The sequence below is a fragment of the Engraulis encrasicolus genome, chromosome 11 (assembly GCF_034702125.1).
Source record: "Engraulis encrasicolus isolate BLACKSEA-1 chromosome 11, IST_EnEncr_1.0, whole genome shotgun sequence".
NCBI lineage: Eukaryota > Metazoa > Chordata > Actinopteri > Clupeiformes > Engraulidae > Engraulis > Engraulis encrasicolus.
The window spans coordinates 786,362-803,861 of NC_085867.1; the positions used below are offsets into that span (position 1 = coordinate 786,362).

The 17,500-nt window shown below is 50.8% G+C and overlaps 1 protein-coding gene across 4 annotated transcripts in view; it reads right to left on the reverse strand.

The window, feature by feature from the left end:
* LOC134457815 (zinc finger CCCH domain-containing protein 13-like) overlaps positions 1-13,975 on the reverse strand; it is a 72,041-nt gene extending 58,066 nt beyond the window's left edge. The window contains exons 1-4 of one of the 4 annotated variants that reach the window (XM_063209784.1): positions 12,666-13,973; positions 12,522-12,563; positions 12,450-12,491; positions 12,140-12,410 (exon numbers count right to left, since the gene is read on the reverse strand). In XM_063209784.1, coding sequence (XP_063065854.1) covers positions 12,140-12,410; positions 12,450-12,491; positions 12,522-12,563; positions 12,666-13,907 — 1,597 coding nt within the window. In that variant the 5' untranslated portion in view covers positions 13,908-13,973. Of the gene's footprint in view, positions 1-12,139; positions 12,564-12,665 lie in introns of all 4 variants that reach the window. The other 3 variants (XM_063209782.1, XM_063209783.1, XM_063209781.1) reach the window with 3 other exon arrangements.
* Between the last annotated feature and the right edge of the window lie 3,525 nt (positions 13,976-17,500).

The window sequence follows — 17,500 nt, forward strand, 5'->3', positions numbered from 1 at the left end:
TATCCACACCATTCCAGAGCTCATGGACATCATTGGCCGTCAGAGAGGCCAGTTATGCTGAAGCCTATTCCCATCAATACTCATTCATTAATATTCAGACATGCAGGCTGAGAGGCCATAGTCTTGCAGAATATGTTTACCTGAATATTCCTGCTGCAATACACTATTTGTTTACCTCCATCTAGTCTTATTCACATCATATGGTCTTGCAGAATGTGTTTACCTATATCTAGTCTTATTCCAGGGCTCCAGAGTGCGACCAATTTGGTCGTTTATGCGCCCATTTTTTTCAATGGTGCGCCTAAAAAATATTTTTAGGCGCACCGGTGCGACCAGCCATCAGTAGAACAAAATCAATTACCAAACAACCGTTTTAATGGACATAAAATTAATAGTCATTCTACAGAAGTGGCCCATCATCACACAATAAAGCGTGTCGATGCGGTCATTCCTTCAACTCCGCTGAACTACCGGTAGCTTTCTCCCCCTTCCTCGTTCACAGGCAGCCCGACATTTCAGAATAGAATGTTCAACTTCGCTCAACTATCCGAGTTCACATGTGCCAGCGAGTTTTGCAATGGGCGAGAGAGTTACAATCACGGTAAAAACAGCAAAATGACTTGAGGATATTTTAAACACGAGAGAGTCACAATCACGGGGAAAAACTTAATGGCTTGAGCGGATATTAAACATTGGCACACAAAAACGCAGACGGGTGCGCGGATAATTGCCCGTTTCAGTCGTGTGCAGAGCTGGCAAAACAACAGGTGACGCGCTAGTCTGTCGGAACTTCTGTGAGTTTTTTGATAGCGACTAGGGCAGGCTACATACTGCCTATCAGTCGGCAAGGCATCGTTCATGCACCTCGAGACAGCACGCGATAGAGGGAGGGAGAGAGAGAGAGAGCGAGAGAGAATGAGCGAACGAGCGCACTAGTGCTGTCGTGTCTGTTCGTAGCGCTTGCTAAGATACCACAATCATTATGCAGAGGGAGAGCGCTCAAAAACTGGGAAATAGACGAAACCCAATTCACCTCAGATTCCACTGTAAACATAGGCTAGGCTATTTGTGTCTAATGATTTTAAAAATCATTACATTTTTTAGCAGGGTTTGTTAAAAAAATCTATCTATCTATCCATCCATCCATCCATCTTCATATTGTAACTCTGTGCTTGTGCCGTGTGCGTAGCCTTATTGCAGAAAAGGCTGGTATGTTGATCTTACTAGTCAGACACATACTGACTAAAAGGCTACTAATTTGGTCTTTTCTACCAGCCAAACTGCTTAGCCAAGATGTGTTAGTTAGGTAGCCTACTGTCATGTCTTTTATAAGGAGCACATTTGGAAGACTAGCCTATAAGGTAAGTGTACCCATTAAGCCCATGTACCCTTTAAGCCCACTTTCAACTTTGAGGTCAATTTAAAGAAAGGGAAAAGGTGAATTTTGTTGTTCATCACCCTATCCAATTAAAGGGTTTAGTAACTGACAAAATGTTTTTTATTGCAAACAAATCACATTTTTTATCGTCGAGTTATTCCCGTCCAAGTGAATCCAGTCTCAGGACTACTGACAAGAAGTTGCCTCAAAACTTTGCTGTTTTGGGACATGTCAGAAATCATAGAATATCAGCTAGTTTAAGTCAAATGTTTTGAAAATACTTTCATATTTAGTAAACTAAGAGGTAAATGTAATGATTTTTATATATATACATGCTGTGTTTTACTAAATTATAGCATTTCCCTTCAAATGGAAAGATGTGTTTTATGAGCGAGCACACGCCGATATTTTCTTGATACAACCACACACCATCTTTATCTTACTCTACCGTAAGACTTAAGGTGGTTAGGTATGAATTCTAAGCATATTCCAGTTTGTTTGGCATTGGTCTTTAAAGAAATGCATCATGAAATGTTTTGTGGAGTTGATTATTTCCATAAAATAGCTTTTTGTATAGGCGGGCTTAATGGGTACAAGGTGGGCTTAAATGGTACACCTCATTGAAATGCATGCAAGTTTGCATGCATGCTTATGAAAAATGCCTTTGAGGGACATAAAAAGTGCTGTACAATCCCAAGTTGTTGGTTTAAAAGGCGTAATGTAATGAACTAACAATAATCAATAAGAAAAAAATACATTTCTCTGTTTGGATGAAGAATTTTATGAAGTATATGAAGTAAAAGATGCCGTAATATTTAATTAGGTTTTATGCACTATTTTTTGAGCAAATCTTACATTTTTGGTCTGAAACCATTTATGCCATGTAGGCTCCACTGTTTAAACTCAATTCACACACCTCATCAGGTATTTTGATAGAGAAATAACTATATGAGCTTATTTGGAACACAAGTGGGCTTAAATGGTACCAATGGTACCATTTAAGCCCATTCAGACTTTTCACTTTTCTCGTAAAAAATCTTCATATTGTACTTTGAAATATCCATCAACTCAGTGACAAACATTGAGAAGAGAGGTAAATCTTACCATTTAACAAAATATTTCACAAAAAAAATTATGTGAAGATGTTTGAAAAATAAAGAAATTTAGATTTTGGTGGGCTTAATGGGTACGCTTACCTTAACCTATAGCACATGAAAGGCTCCAGGTCTTTTAAAATAATAGAATAATAATAATAATAATAATAATAATGATAATGATTATTGTTGCTATTATTATTGCTATTGTTATTATTTTTAATAATTCTTTTTTAAAGCTGAGGTGCGTGTGTGTATGGGGTGGTGAAAACATTTCGGTGCACCTAAGTTTTGTGCTGGTGCACCTAAAAAAAATGTTTAGGCGCACCAGTGCAACCAGTGCAAAAAGTTAGTCTGGAGCCCTGCTTATTCCAGGAGTCATGCCCTCTCTGGCAGCACATTATGTCATCGCGGTGTCACAGGGCGAAGGGGCAGCCACACCCAGTAAGCAGCCAGGCACCATGTGCCATTACAGGACAATGACTCAAACCTGAAACAATGGCTGTCCATACACTTACACACTGGTCACGCACACACACACACACAGCAGCAGCAGCAATGGAAGTCGAAGACTGAGACAAACATAGACACAGACACACACAGCAGCAATGGCAGTCCAAGACTGACACACACACACACACACACACACACACACACACACACACACACACACACACACACACACACACACACACACACACACACACACACACACACACACACACAGACAGCAGCAATGGCAGTCCAAGACTGAGACAAACATACACACACACACACACACACACAGCAGCAATGGCAGTCCATAGACTGAGACACACACACACACACACACACAGACACACACACACAGACAGCAGCAATGGCAGTCCAAGACTGAGAAAAACAAACAAACACACACAGACAAACACACACACACACACACACACAGCCGCAGCAGCAATGGCAGTCCAAGACTGACACACACACACACACACACACACACACACACACACACACACACACACACACACACACACACACACACACACACACACACACGCAATGGCAGTCCATACACTGAGACACAGACCATATGGTGTATATCCACAGCCTGCAATGGTAGCACACACACACACACACACACACACACACACACACACACACACACACAACACACACCAGCAATGGCAGCACACACATGCACACACACACACACACACACACACACAGCAGCAGCAGCAATGGCAGTCCATAGACTGAGCCACCGGCCATGCGGCATGAATCAGCCCCAGTGGCTGCTAATGCTCATTTAGCACTCAGGAGCAAAACAGACTAACAGCCAGCCTGACCTCTACAAGCAGGGCCGGATTAACACACAGGCTACATGTGGCTGCAGCCTAGGGCCCTCACCTGCCAGGGGCCCCCACAGGCTAGATATGGCTGCAGCCTAGGGCCCTCACCTGCCAGGGGCCCCCACAGGCTAGATATGGCTGCAGCCTAGGGCCCCCACCTGTCAGGGGCCCCCACAGGCTAGATATGGCTGCAGCCTAGGGGCCCCCACAGGCTAGATATGGCTGCAGCCTAGGGCCCCCACCTGCCAGGGGCCCCCACAGGCTAGATATGGCTGCAGCCTAGGGGCCCCCAGCCAGTGTTCACGCTAGAATTCTTACTGGCCGGACAAGTGGCCGGCTGTATTGCAGAATACCGGACATTTGAAATATCTAACGGACCTTCCCTCATATAGCCAAACACACACTCCCTAATGGGTCAAAGTGAAGTAAATTGGTCTTTTCTGCCAGCAAAACTTAAATTTCACTAACATTTGGCCAGTTGGCTGGTGTTAATTTAGAGCCCTGCTTGTGCGCTCCGGGGAGTAAACGCGCGCTTTCTTTCACACACTCGAGAGCTCGAACTGAAAGAGAGAAAAAAACAGCCAGCCAACGTGCTGTGCGCAGATCCCTAAATTATCAACTCAAACAGTGTGTTTTATCAGCAAACCCGAAGAGGATTTCCCTACTCAAATTGGGTAACGAGGTGATGCCTGTAATAGTGCAGTAATGGTATCGACGCTACTGAAATTTGCACTGCAATAGCTATTGCGTTGTGTTCCTGCGCTCTCGAAAGTAATGGAATTGACACGTTCCGTACGATGCTCTATGGGCTACACGTTTTGGCCGGTGATGAAAACAGTTATAAAGCCCTGCATGCACTTTCACTGGGACTTCTCGCGAGTCCATCGTTCTCTGGAATATTTAACTTGACCCTCTGTAGCCTACTTGGAGATCCACCACCATTTTTCAGCAGAGGTAAAAGTGAAAGTGATTCGATGTTGCGATGCTGCGCATGCCATTGAGTCCCAAACCGTTAGGCTTGACTTCGCAACTGGGCATGAAACGGTTTCGCAAATGCAATGCCCTTTGTTGTGTTCACTGATATATTGGTAAAAATAGCCTACAACAAAACAGAATCGTTCCTCGACAGCACAGCAGCCAGCGTGAGTCAAGTGATTATAAGCATAACGTGATTGGGGACAACGACGGTGGGGACGAGAGCGCAAGCAATAGGGCCTATTGCGTGCTGTTTATGACAAGTTCAGTTATAGGCTATTCACAAATATTTTCAGCTTTGTTCAGTTTCATATTAGGCCTACTGGTGTTTTGTAACTTTAAGTAGGCTATTTAAAATGAGCTAATATTATTTACTGACTAATTCATGTCATTTTTGTCGGACATTTTGTCCGGTCACATTTTATTTTGCCGGTCATTCATGCATGCAAACGGCCAATGTCCGGCCACAGCCGACTAACGTGAACCCTGCCCCCACAGCAGGCTAGATATGGCTGCAGCCTAGGGCCCCCACAGGCTAGATATGGCTGCAGCCTAGGGCCCCCACCACAGGCTAGATATGGCTGCAGCCTAGGGCCCCCACAGGCTAGATATGGCTGCAGCCTAGGGCCCCACAGGCTAGATATGGCTGCAGCCTAGGGCCCCCACAGGCTAGATATGGCTGCAGCCTAGGGCCCCCACAGGCTAGATATGGCTGCAGCCTAGGGCCCCCACCACAGGCTAGATATGGCTGCAGCCTAGGGCCCCCACAGGCTAGATATGGCTGCAGCCTAGGGGCCCCCACCACAGGCTAGATATGGCTGCAGCCTAGGGCCCCCACAGGCTAGATATGGCTGCAGCCTAGGGCCCCCACAGGCTAGATATGGCTGCAGCCTAGGGCCTCTACAGGCTAGACATGGCTGCAGCCTAAGGGTCCCCACAGGCTAGATATGGTTGCAGCCAAGGGCCCCCACAGGCTAGATATGGCTGCAGCCTAGGGGCCCCACAGGCTAGATATGGCTGCAGCCTAGGGGCCCCACAGGCTAGATATGGCTGCAGCCTAGGGGCCCCACAGGCTAGATATGGCTGCAGCCTAGGGCCCCCACATGCTAGATATGGCTGCAGCCTAGGGGCCCCACAGGCTAGATATGGCTGCAGCCTAGGGCCCCCACAGGCTAGATATGGCTGCAGCCTAGGGCCCCCACAGGCTAGATATGGCTGCAGTCTAGGGCCCCCCACAGGCTAGATATGGCTGCAGCCTAGGGCCCCCCACCACAGGCTAGATATGGCTCCAGCCTAGGGCCCCCACAGGCTAGATATGGCTGCAGCCTAGGGGCCCCCACCACAGGCTAGATATGGCTGCAGCCTAGGGCCCCCACAGGCTAGATATGGCTGCAGCCTAGGGGCCCCACAGGCTAGATATGGCTGCAGCCTAGGGCCCCCACAGGCTAGATATGGCTACAGCCTAGGCAGCCTAGGGGCCCCCACAGGCTAGATATGGCTGCAGCCTAGGGGCCCCCACAGGCTAGATATGGCTGCAGCCTAGCCCCCCCCCCCCACTTTTGCTGATTGGACAAAAGTGAAAAACTGCAGAATTGTGACAAGATGGAATATCGAAAAATGTATCTGTTGTGTGACAGTACAGTTGGTAGACCTGTTATCCTCAATTCATAGCTTGTAATATGACACTGTCTATGTAAATTTGACATGAAATTTGCCTAGGAGCCCCAGGCCATCTTAATGCGGCCCTGCTGTCTATAAGATTATTATGACTCGATATTAGTACCCAATACAGTTATAATGCGATGTGTACACAGGCCAGTTATGATGCGATGCAAACACAGGTCAGTTATTTCATGACGTGGTGGTTGTCCTCATCATCTGCCATCACATGCGGTGCTCACTGAAAGGTCAGCAGCAGGACTCATGTCGACACAACCAGCGGTTCTCAACTGGAACAGTCTTGGGACCCACCATTTTCCACTCTCATTTGGTCGCGACCCAATTTTTTTAGCGTTCAAGTCAATTCAATGCAATTCTCAAAATGTAACCAAGACTCGAATGACTAAATGCACGCTATCTATCTCGCATAAACATTCAGATTGTATCTATGACGACAGATGACACGGAGTTCACTAGCCTATCAAAATAAAAGTTGTAAATTGTTGCAGGAAATGTTTTTTTTTTTTTATTACTTTTTTTTTTTTACACCAAGGCTCCGCGACCCACCCATGACCCCTCCGCGACCCACTTTTGGGTCGCGACCCACCAGTTGATAAACATTGAACACAACTACTCACTAGTGCTGCACATCAGGAATCTAGAGAACAATGTGTGTGTATGTGTGTGTGTGTGTGTGTGTGTTCCTTCAGGAGCCAAGACTGAATCTCTTGCTCAGTTTGTCTGGCCCCACACCATACGTCACACCTATTACCCAGTCCAACTACAACACCACCACCACACCCACCAATGCCAACCACAACCTTGCCACACCGACCGTCACACCTACCCAGTCAAATCCACAACACCACCACACCCCCACAATTACCACAACCTTGCCACCACACCCCCATCCCTACCCAGTCCAACCACAACTTAAGTTGCCACACTGCAGAAACAGTTGAGAAACACTAAAGTACCAGCCAAGTCTACATCTACTGGCAGAAACATGCAAGGACTTGGCAAAGCTTGGAGGCAAGAAGGGGTCGATATGGCGAGTTACAGCGCCATGGTGTGTGTGCATGCGTGCGTGCATGTGTGTGTGCGTGCGTGCATGTGTGCGTGCGTGCATGTGTGCGTGCGTGCGTGCGTGTTGATGGATGTGGAGGCTGATGCCTGTTAGTGCAGCATGGTTGCCATAGCCGATTCGACACGGAGCTGGGTTTAGTTACAACACCAACATGTCAACACAGACAGTAAGGAGAGCAAAAACACCACCGCCAACATGTCAACACAGACAGTAAGAAGAGCAAAAAACACCGCCACCATGTCAACACAGCTGATTGGGTGAGAAGAGCTCAGCCTACTAGTCCAAGAACATGGTTAAAGGGGTATGCCACTATTTTGGGGCTTAATGCAGTTAAAATCGTTGGCTGATAAAGGTGGTAAAGTGTCTTACTTTTCATGTTAAGCGTTATCTTGCTTTAAGAGAAGTTAAAAGAGGGAATATGTCGCTAAGTGTCTTACTTTTCATGTTAAGCGTTGTCTTGCTTTAAGAGAAGTTAAAAGAGGGAATATGTCGCTAAGCTAGTGAAAGTCAATGGATCCGTGTAGCATTGTAGCATGCTACACGGATGCATTGACTTTCACTAGCTTAGCGACATGCTCCCTCTTTTAACTTCTCTTAAAGCAAGACAACGGCTTACATGAAAAATAAGACACTTTACCACCTTTATAAACCCCAGCCAACAATTTTAACTGTATTAAGCCCCACAATAGTGGCATACCCCTTTAAGTGGTAAACCTGGCCAAGTGAATATACAGGAAGTGGTAAACCTGCTAATACAGTGGTTCTCAAACTTTTTGTGTGAAGTACCACCCGAGAAAATATTGAGTTCTCCGAGTACCACCTTGGCAACCAACATTAGAATATCGCAGCAAAGGCCTTCCATATTCACTTTTGCCAGTCAATACAGGAGAGGTTCATAACGGCATCAACAGCTACGGCCACATTCAGAGCAAGTTTGTTTCTAAATTTCTTGCCTAGTATTATTCTGCATTATGTTTTCAGATTCATACAGTTCAATATTACAAAATGTGAGACAATGCGCAGAAAATGAATTCTTCCAAGTACCACCAGAGATGTCTCAAGTACCACCAGTGGTACGCGTACCACAGTTTGAGCACCACTGTGCTAATAGATTAGTAGTCCATAGATGTCATATACCTTTTAGTTGTCTTTTATTAATCCAATCATGAAATAATAAAAGACAACAAAGAGGATTTACAGTGTGTGGACTTCTCACTTCGAAAACTTTAGTTAGACCACCGACATGTCAAGTTATGCAACCAGAAGACACAGATTGGGTGAGAAGAGTGCAGTGCACATCCTCCAGTTGTCAGTCAAGAGGACTGGCGTGTGTGAAGGAGCTAATCATCACCACCACCACCAACCACCACCACAACACCCACTAATTGACGTCTACTCAATCAGTGCAAGACAGTTCTCTGGTCGTTACATGGTGTGTGTGTGTGTGTGTGTGTGTGTGTGTGTGTGTGTGTGTGTGTGTGTGTGTGTGTGTGTGTGTGTGTGTGTGTGTGTGTGTGTGTGTGTGTGTGTGTCCTCCTGAACCAGCTTTGTAGTATACGCCCTGGTTCGGATATCTGAATCTGAACTTATTGGCCATTCATCATTTCGCACTGAGCGAAGTGAGCAAGTGCACCCCGCTCAGCCCATTGTCACATCCGCAGGATGCACACAGCCAAAGATGCATTGCCAACTTTTACACGTATACAATGCATTAATTCATTCATTCATTCGTACATGTATTGAATAACGCAATAATCAAAACATCAAGTGTACTTCATGCTCATTCCACACACAGAGAACAGAATGAATGCGCTATACTGGTTCCCAAACCAGCTAACATTAGCCAAATGATCAACAACAGCTAGGACAATGTTAGCTGGCATTTGAATAACGCCTCTCTGCCTGTCCTGTTCAGCCTATAAAATGGTGAAGAGGGGACATACGTCTTCTACACCTTCAGAGAAAACAGGAATTTAGTGCTGTGGATTTACACAAGGGCATCATCACAGCATCGATACATGGTGATGAGAGTTAGGTGTGAGTGGCCATTCATTATTAAAAATAAAGGCCAATATCTTCCCCACCCCAAGTCACCGGCTTCGGCATGCATTATCAAGCGCTAGCTTCGCTCATTGTGTTCTCTTCTCGGACAAGTGCTAACTGCACCCAGAAACCATCAATGGGCGGCTAGCAATATGCTCAATGAAACTGGGCAAAAGGACACATGTGTGCACTCATTAAAAAATACACAGAAAGGATTTGCATTTTGGTGCATGAGGGAACGAATGTGAATGCAATCTCATGATTTCAATGAAGAGCAGCACCACCCAGCTCCCCTAGCCGTGTCTGGCAGCTAGTAGGTGGCTACATGCTACAATGGCTGAAAACCCCTGGATATGAGCAAATGCACATCCTTATAAGGGCGAAACAGGGAGCAGGCGCTGGGAACATGAAACCACAGTCTGACAACCACCTATGTGGCCGGAATTTAAACAAACACACGCACACGTCTGTGAAAATGACCACTTCCACTGAAAAATACTACTCGTCGTGGACGTTATCAATATGAGCTAACCGGGTGTTTTCCCCCTGACGTGGGAAATATGCAGTTTTACTTGCTAGTTAGCTAGGAGGCTAGCTTGAATGAAGCAACGATATTTCACCGGATACCAGGAAGTAGGAAAAATGCTAACCTATGGCGCTTATTAAAAAAACAGATGGGGATCTTAATGATGCTTCTTACTCAACACAGCTGTACAGTTGAACCAATACGACGTACCCAAAAGATACGTGTCTTTCATATTATTTACTGACAAAGCACTGGAGTGTGTGATTTTACGCACAGCTCCAAAAAATTCAAAATCTGGGCTGAACCCGCATAAGAGAATTAGCTAGCCGCGCTTGGCGGATGTGTGACTGTTCCACCGCGGATGCTGCTAGCTCTAGCCCACAGATCACCAAGCCCTCATGAAAACCAGCACCGAACGAAGAGGATATAGAAATTATGCATTTTTTTTCGTCGGGGTCGTGTTGCTTACCTCCGTTGATAATGTACAATTCTCCAACTCAACAAACAGAATAATTTCGAAACATGAAAATGTTGGCAGTATTCAAAAAATAAGTCCGTCTGGTGTTTGAATTGTGTTGGTACCCGCCCAAGCTCTCTGGCCCGCTGTACTGTTCCTTTCTCCAAGTCAATGAAATGGGAAGAGATACGCCCTTTCCCCTCCCATTCTCCCAGACCAGCATCTGTCCTGCTAACAGCCCCTCCCTTCCTCAAAATGATATAAGTAGGCCTAGAGAAGACTCATTCACAGGCAATGCTTCAAGCATCTTGTGGAGAAATGGTGTCTCTTTTTTAAATACTCAGTCCCTCTCTTTCAAACCACTCCATAGAACTAAGACTAGTCATTGGACTCACTGAGCTGAGATTTTCAGGTTTCAGAAAGCAGCTGAACGTTTTGCAGCATTGATCTACTGATAGACTGGATTCATTTTTTGTTTTTTACATTAAAAACATTCAGCTTCAAGCCAGTTTTCCATACTTCGAGCAACTATTCTACTTTCCAGATATTGGATTCAGCATTTTTTTTGTATAGGCATGGAGGCCATTGATGCTGTCGAATGACCGCATACTTGCCACAACAATCACTGCTGATCAGTATGTTGGAGAGAGAGCGACCTCTTCTGGACATGTATCATTACTGCCACTCATAACCTTCAAGCTGGTCAGTTCTATTTGACTGCATCCAAAACACATCTCAAAAGCTCGAGGGCAGTAAGAAGAAAATCTGATATAACAACACACACACATGGAACGGAGGCCAAGTAGCAGACTGTGACGTGGAACGTTACCAAAACCTCCCTCTCAAGGCCTCATACAGTAGGCCTATCGGCACTGAGCTATCGGACTGGCCCTTTAGCTCAGACAGGCCCGTCACAACCAGGTAAGCAAACTAGGCAATTGCCTGGGGCCCAATGACAACTTAAGTGTGTGGCAGCACCTCCCTAAATTCAGTGACTGAAAAGTGCAATGCTATCGACAGAACTCCCTCTAGCAAGGGCCCCCTCTCCAATGGTCTGAAGAGAAATATCTATATTTGGGGGCCCTGAAGTCCCTCTTTGCCAAGGGCCCCCGAATACAGTGAAGCGACCTTGAGCTCAGCGGTATAGTCAGAGATTATTTAAGTGTATAGAGATATGCCAATGTAATAGGTTGCTATGGGCACCTAACATGACCAGGTTCCGGTCTGTCTAAAGGGGCGTGTCATAATACTCCACTAGCATTGAATAGAACAGTCCTTAGGTCTGCCTAAAGGGGGATTTACCCCCCTCCCCCTTGCAATAATAGAACCCGGAAACAATGGGCCAATGGAACCTCTCTCTCTCTGCTTTCTCTGGTATAGTGCTGTTACTCCCATACCCGAACTGGAGCATTGACTAGGAGGTGGCAGGTTCGAGTGGCGGATCGTGCACACACACACACACACACACACACACACACACACACACACACACACACACACACACACACACACACACACACACACACACACACACACACACACACACACATTAAAAATGTTTCAGTACTTCTAAAAGAGCCTCAACTTGCCTTTTTTGGGAGATGCCCTCCGCTCCACTGGGGGTGCTGTGGTCTTCTTGGTGACGTCGAAGGCCTTCTTCATCTGCGACACCTTGAGGCTGGCACCCCTTTCTAGGCTACCAGCCCCCGTCTCCCCCCTCTCCAGACTGCCCTCTCCTCCTCCTCTGACCTCCTCGCGCCGGGGCAGGGAGCGGTACTGTCTCACATCATCCTCCAGTGACTTAGGCAGGGAGCGGTACTGTATGACCTCCTCATCTTGCCTGTTGGACAAGGAACGATGCTGTCTCACTCCCTCCTCCGGGGAGCGATGCTGTCTCACCTCCTCCTCCTCCCTCTGTAAGAGGGAGCGATGCTGTCTCACCTCCTCCTCCGGGGAGCGATGCTGTCTCACCTCCTCCTCCTCCCTCTGTAAGAGGGAGCGATGCTGTCTCACCTCCTCCTCCTCGTCTCTCTTTGACTGCAGGCCTATCGGCTGCTGTCTCTCCCCTCTGCTCTCCTCTCGCGATGGGAGGCGGGGCGAGCGCTGCTGTCTCACCTCCTCCTCCGGGGAGCGATGCTGTCTCACCTCCTCCTCCTCCTCGTCTCTCCTTGACTGCAGGCCTATCTGCTGCTGTCTCTCCCCTCTGCTCTCCTCTCGCGATGGGAGGCGGGGCGAGCGCTGCTGTCTCTCTGCTTCCGCTTTGTGTCTGGCCGCTTCCTGTTTGCGGCTGGTCTCCTTGATGAGTTCTCGTACGGGTTTGTACCTCGTCACCTCGTTGTAATCCTCCTTCTCCTCCTGGGCTGCTCTGGTGTCAGGCGTGGGCAGCGTGCGACTGCGGCCCCTCTCCACGGCTTTGGTCTCAGTTTGCCCAAAGTCCAAATTGTCAGCATCCGCTCTCCCCCTCACGCCACCACCTGCTGCTGCTTCGCTCTGGATCCTGCGCCTACCTCCGTCGTTGTCGAGGTCCACAAGCAGCCTGTGTGTCATGTCATCCTGCATGTCGAGCACCTGATGGTGAGTGTCGTTTCCGCCGCCGAGCGCCCGGCGTCTGGCGTCCCTGATCTGCCTCATGATGGCCCTCTCCCGATCGCTCCGTTCTCTCTCGTCCCGCGGCTCCGTCACGTCGTCCACATCAGGGTCATCGCCGCTGTCTCTCTCGTGCCTCGTGTCCAGCCCCGCCCTGAGTGCGCTGTCTCTCTCGTGCCTCGTGTCCAGCCCCGCCCTGAGTGCTCTGGACTCGAAATCCTCGTGGGCATCATTGTAAGCATGTGGGTAATGAGGTGGGATGTCGTCGAATGTCTCAGGGTAGTCACTCCATTCTCCACTGATCTCCAAAGCTGAGGACGGGGGAGAAGATCTCTCTCTGTGTCTGTCCCTGTAGGACGGGGGAGATGAGCTCTCTCTCTGTCTGTCCCTGTCTCTGTGTCTGTGTTTGTCTCTGTCCCTCTCCGCCTTGGCAAAGGGGTTCTTTGGTTTCTTAGCCACGGGGGGTGGCGGCCCCTTGGCTGATGGTGGTGATGATGGTGGTGATGGTGGTGATGGTGGTGGTGATGGTGGTTGCCGTGACGATGCCGGCCCTTGGGTCTGGTACTCCAGAGGGTACATGTCCAGGTGCCGTGACCCCCCCTCAGGACAGACGGACGCCATCTTGGAAATGACGTCAGAGTCCGGCCTAATGAAGTACACGCTGCCGTCATGTGACGTTCCCCTCGTGTCATGTGACCTCTCCCTCATGTCATGTGACGTTCTCCTCTTGTCATGTGACGTTCTCCTCGTGTCATGTGACCTCCTCCTCATGTCATCATGTGACCGCTCCCCCGTCTCCTCCTCCCCTTCTAATTGGTCCTCCTCCTCCACCACGTGTCTGTAAGATGGGCCGTGATGCGCTCGGCCATCGCCGTCGGCGTCCGTGAGCCCCCTTCGCGCGTCCCTGCCGTGTGTGTCCTGGGGGGAGGTCTCTGTCTCGGTGTCGAAGGAGGCCCTACGCGCCTGCCGGATGTCCTGCAGGAGGTGGTCGATGTACCTGCTGTGCTCCTCCGCGGCAGGGGCAGGGGGAGGTGCTTTGGTGCGGGAGGAGGAAGGGGAGGAGGAGGAGGAGGAGGCGTGGGTCTTGGGGACGAAGGGGTTCTTCGGCTTCTTGGGGACAGGCGGGGGCGGTCCTTTAGCCCTGGCCCTCTGCTCCTCCTCTTCCTCCTCACCTTTAGCCCTGGCCCTCTGCTCCTCCTCTTCCTCCTCACCTGACGGTTTCCCGCAGGGCTCCCCAGACTGACCAGGTGTGCCCAGGTGAGACGCGGAGGAGGAGGAGGAGGACGGAGGAGGGGGCCCCCCCCCCCCCCCCACCTGCCTCTGCTCAGGTAAGGAGAACACCTTAGGGGCGCGCGTTATCACGGCCGTCACGTACGCCGGCTCTCTCTCCCTCAGCATGGTGGCCACGTGCTCGTGCTCGTCACACTCCAAGGGGATGCACTGGGACAAGGCGATGTCCCCAATGTCCCCCATGTCCCCCATGTCCTCAGGCCAGTCCTGACTGTCAGAGTGATGAGGTGGGGGCCCTTCAGCTGCACTGGGGGCCTGTCCTCGGGAGCTGGAGCTGGAGCTGGAGTGTGTGTTGTTTGTAGCGCTACCTCTGCGTGCGTGAGGTTCAGGCGGATCCTGGTTGTCGTCCTCCATGTTGGAAAGGGCAACAGCAGCCATGTTGGGTGTCCTCCTGGTCCTTATCGTACGGGCGTCCTGCTCGCTGCCCGACTGGAATGTGCTCCGCTGGGACGCTGAGTGTGAGTCTCCGCTGCCCTGCACGTGGGGGTCGTTAACATGTTTCCGTGGTGACACGTCCACGTGGGGGTCGTTAACATGTTTCCGCGGTGATGCGTCCACATGGTGGTCGTTAACATGTTTCCGCGGTGACGCGTCCTGGGTGTTATTATGGGAGCCGTTGGCCTTGGCGATGGTGGTGGTGGAGGAGGAGATGTTGCAGTGCTGGTTGCCTGGCGATAAGGACGATGACGATGGCGCCACATTTGGTAATGGCCGCCGCTGTCCAGAGCCTTCCGAACGCTCGGCCGCATGACGCCACGGAGCCGCCGTGTCACCTCCACCGCCTCCACCGCCTCCACCGCCTCCACCGCCTCCACCGCAGTGTTCCATTCCTGGCGGGGTGTTTAGCGGTGTTTCGTGTGTACGGCCTCCTGCCCTTCGGCCGTGGTTGCCGTGCGACCCTGAGCCCCCGAGGCTAGTGTTGGTGTTGTTGCTGACCTCCCCCAAATCCCCCGCAGTGGAAACACGCGGCTGCTGCGGCTGCGTGGTCATGCCACAGCTATCCCCCTTAACCCCACAGGGATCCACAGCAGAGCTCCTCTTGCCCTCACTGGCACCTGAAATATCCAGAGATCCGCGCTGGCGGCGGTGTGGTGCGGAGAGGGGTGCGGAGGAGGGAGGGGAGGGAGGTAGTGAGGAGGGGGGAGGGGAGGAAGGTAGTGAGGAGGGGGGAGGGTGTGCGGGTGCATTGGGATCTCGTGCTGCTGTCAGACAGGTCTGGTCCTGTGATTTTAGCTGCTCCGACTTTAGCTGTGTCTGGGTGTGTGTCTGGACGCGTGTCTCGGTCTCGGTCTGGGGCTGTGGAGGTGGCCGTGACTGGGGCAGCCCCCCCGGCAGTAAATCAGGAGTTTGGCCCGTCTGGTGCGCTGGGGGTGGGGCTGACAGAGGTCTATTATCGGCACTTAGCCTCTCGCTCTCGCCCTCGCCCTCGCCCTCTCTCTCCCCGCTGGCAGCGGTAGCAGAAGGGGCATGGAAGCTCTCCGCAACGCCCTCATCTGCGGTCTCGGAGGACGAGAGCTGTTGAGGAGACCTGACATGCCTCCTCCTCCCCTCCACAGCTCCTTCTCCTCTGGTGTCTGACACACAATCACTTCTCATCTCCCTGCCGTCTCTATCACTGTCACGTTCTGCTGAGCGCTTTAGTCCAGTGTGTGAAGTGCTGCTGGTGGTTGCGCTCTCCCGGTGGGCGTTAGTGGTGTTGGGCTGGGCTGAAGAGGCGTTAGCGTTAGTGTGTGTGTGCTCGGGTGTTTTCAAGTCATGGTCCCCTTGCGAGTCGGTCGTGTGAGCCATGACACCACCCCTACGGGTCGCCGCGGTCACCGACGTCTCGCCTCCACCTCTCCGAGCGCTGTCCCTCTCCGACGGCCCCGCGCTCCTCTCCCTCTCCGACGGCCCCGCGCTCCTCTCGTCCCCTTCGGCCACTGTAAACTCAACACTTGCTGCTGCTGCTGCTGCTGCTCCGGACTGCGTGCTTCGTGCCTCTACCCCCGACTGTGGACGAGTGTCTGGTTTCCAAGTGGACTGTGGAAAAGCTCCACTATCGCCACCAGCCTTGTCCAGTGCTCCTCCTCTTCCTCCTCTTCCTCCTCCTCTTCCTCCTCTTCCTCCTCCTCTTCCTCCTCCTCCTCTTCCTCCTCCTCTTGGAGGGGGGCAGGGTTTGTTGCTAGTGGTGTCGGGGTCAGGGTGCGGTCCTGCCCCCCCGGCCTCCTGTACCACCGCTGGATTGGCTGTGTCACCGCTCTGTGACATCACGCTATCCTGCCTATGGCTATGGGTACGGCTATGCTGCTGCTGCGGGTGGTGGTGCTGGTGGTGGTGGTTGGCATGGTGGTGGTTGGCATGGTGCTGCTTCTCCACTCCCTGGTAGCTGGCGGTACCCTGTGGGTCAGACTCAGCCGTGTGCCCACGCTGGTCACCCTGGGCGCTGGCATTGGGGTCCTGGATGTACTGGTCCGCTTCGCTGTCACTGGTGTCCCATTCCGTGCTGTAGTCGCACTCTGACTGGCCGTCAGCTGTGGCGGCGGTGGCGGTGTTGGTGGCGTTGGCACTGCCCGTCTGGCCATCAGCTGCCCGTCTGCCCGTCTGGCCGCCCTCCTCCTCCTCCTCTGCTGCTGCCGCCCCCGCCAGCTTGTCCTGCTTCTGGCCCATAGCTCACCAGCTCCTGGGGAACACACACAACACATAAGAGTGCAGACACTGATATTACATTACACACATGCAGATACACAACATACACAGACACACACATACAGATTACACACTACACACACACCTACACACACATAGTACATACACACACTCTCCTGCTTCTGCCCCATGGAAAATACACATCAGAGTACAGTAGCGGCCGCATGCCAGCTGTGCTGCTTCACACGCACTCATATTAAACACACACACACACGCGTGCGCACGCACACACGCACACACACACACGCATGCACACACACACACACGCACACACACACCAGTGCCTGTTCCTACAGCGTGTGGTCTGCGCTGGCTCACACACACACCTGAGAGCGCTCTGAGCTGCGCTGCGCTGCTGTGCCGTTCGTGTGTGTGTGTGTGTGTGAGAG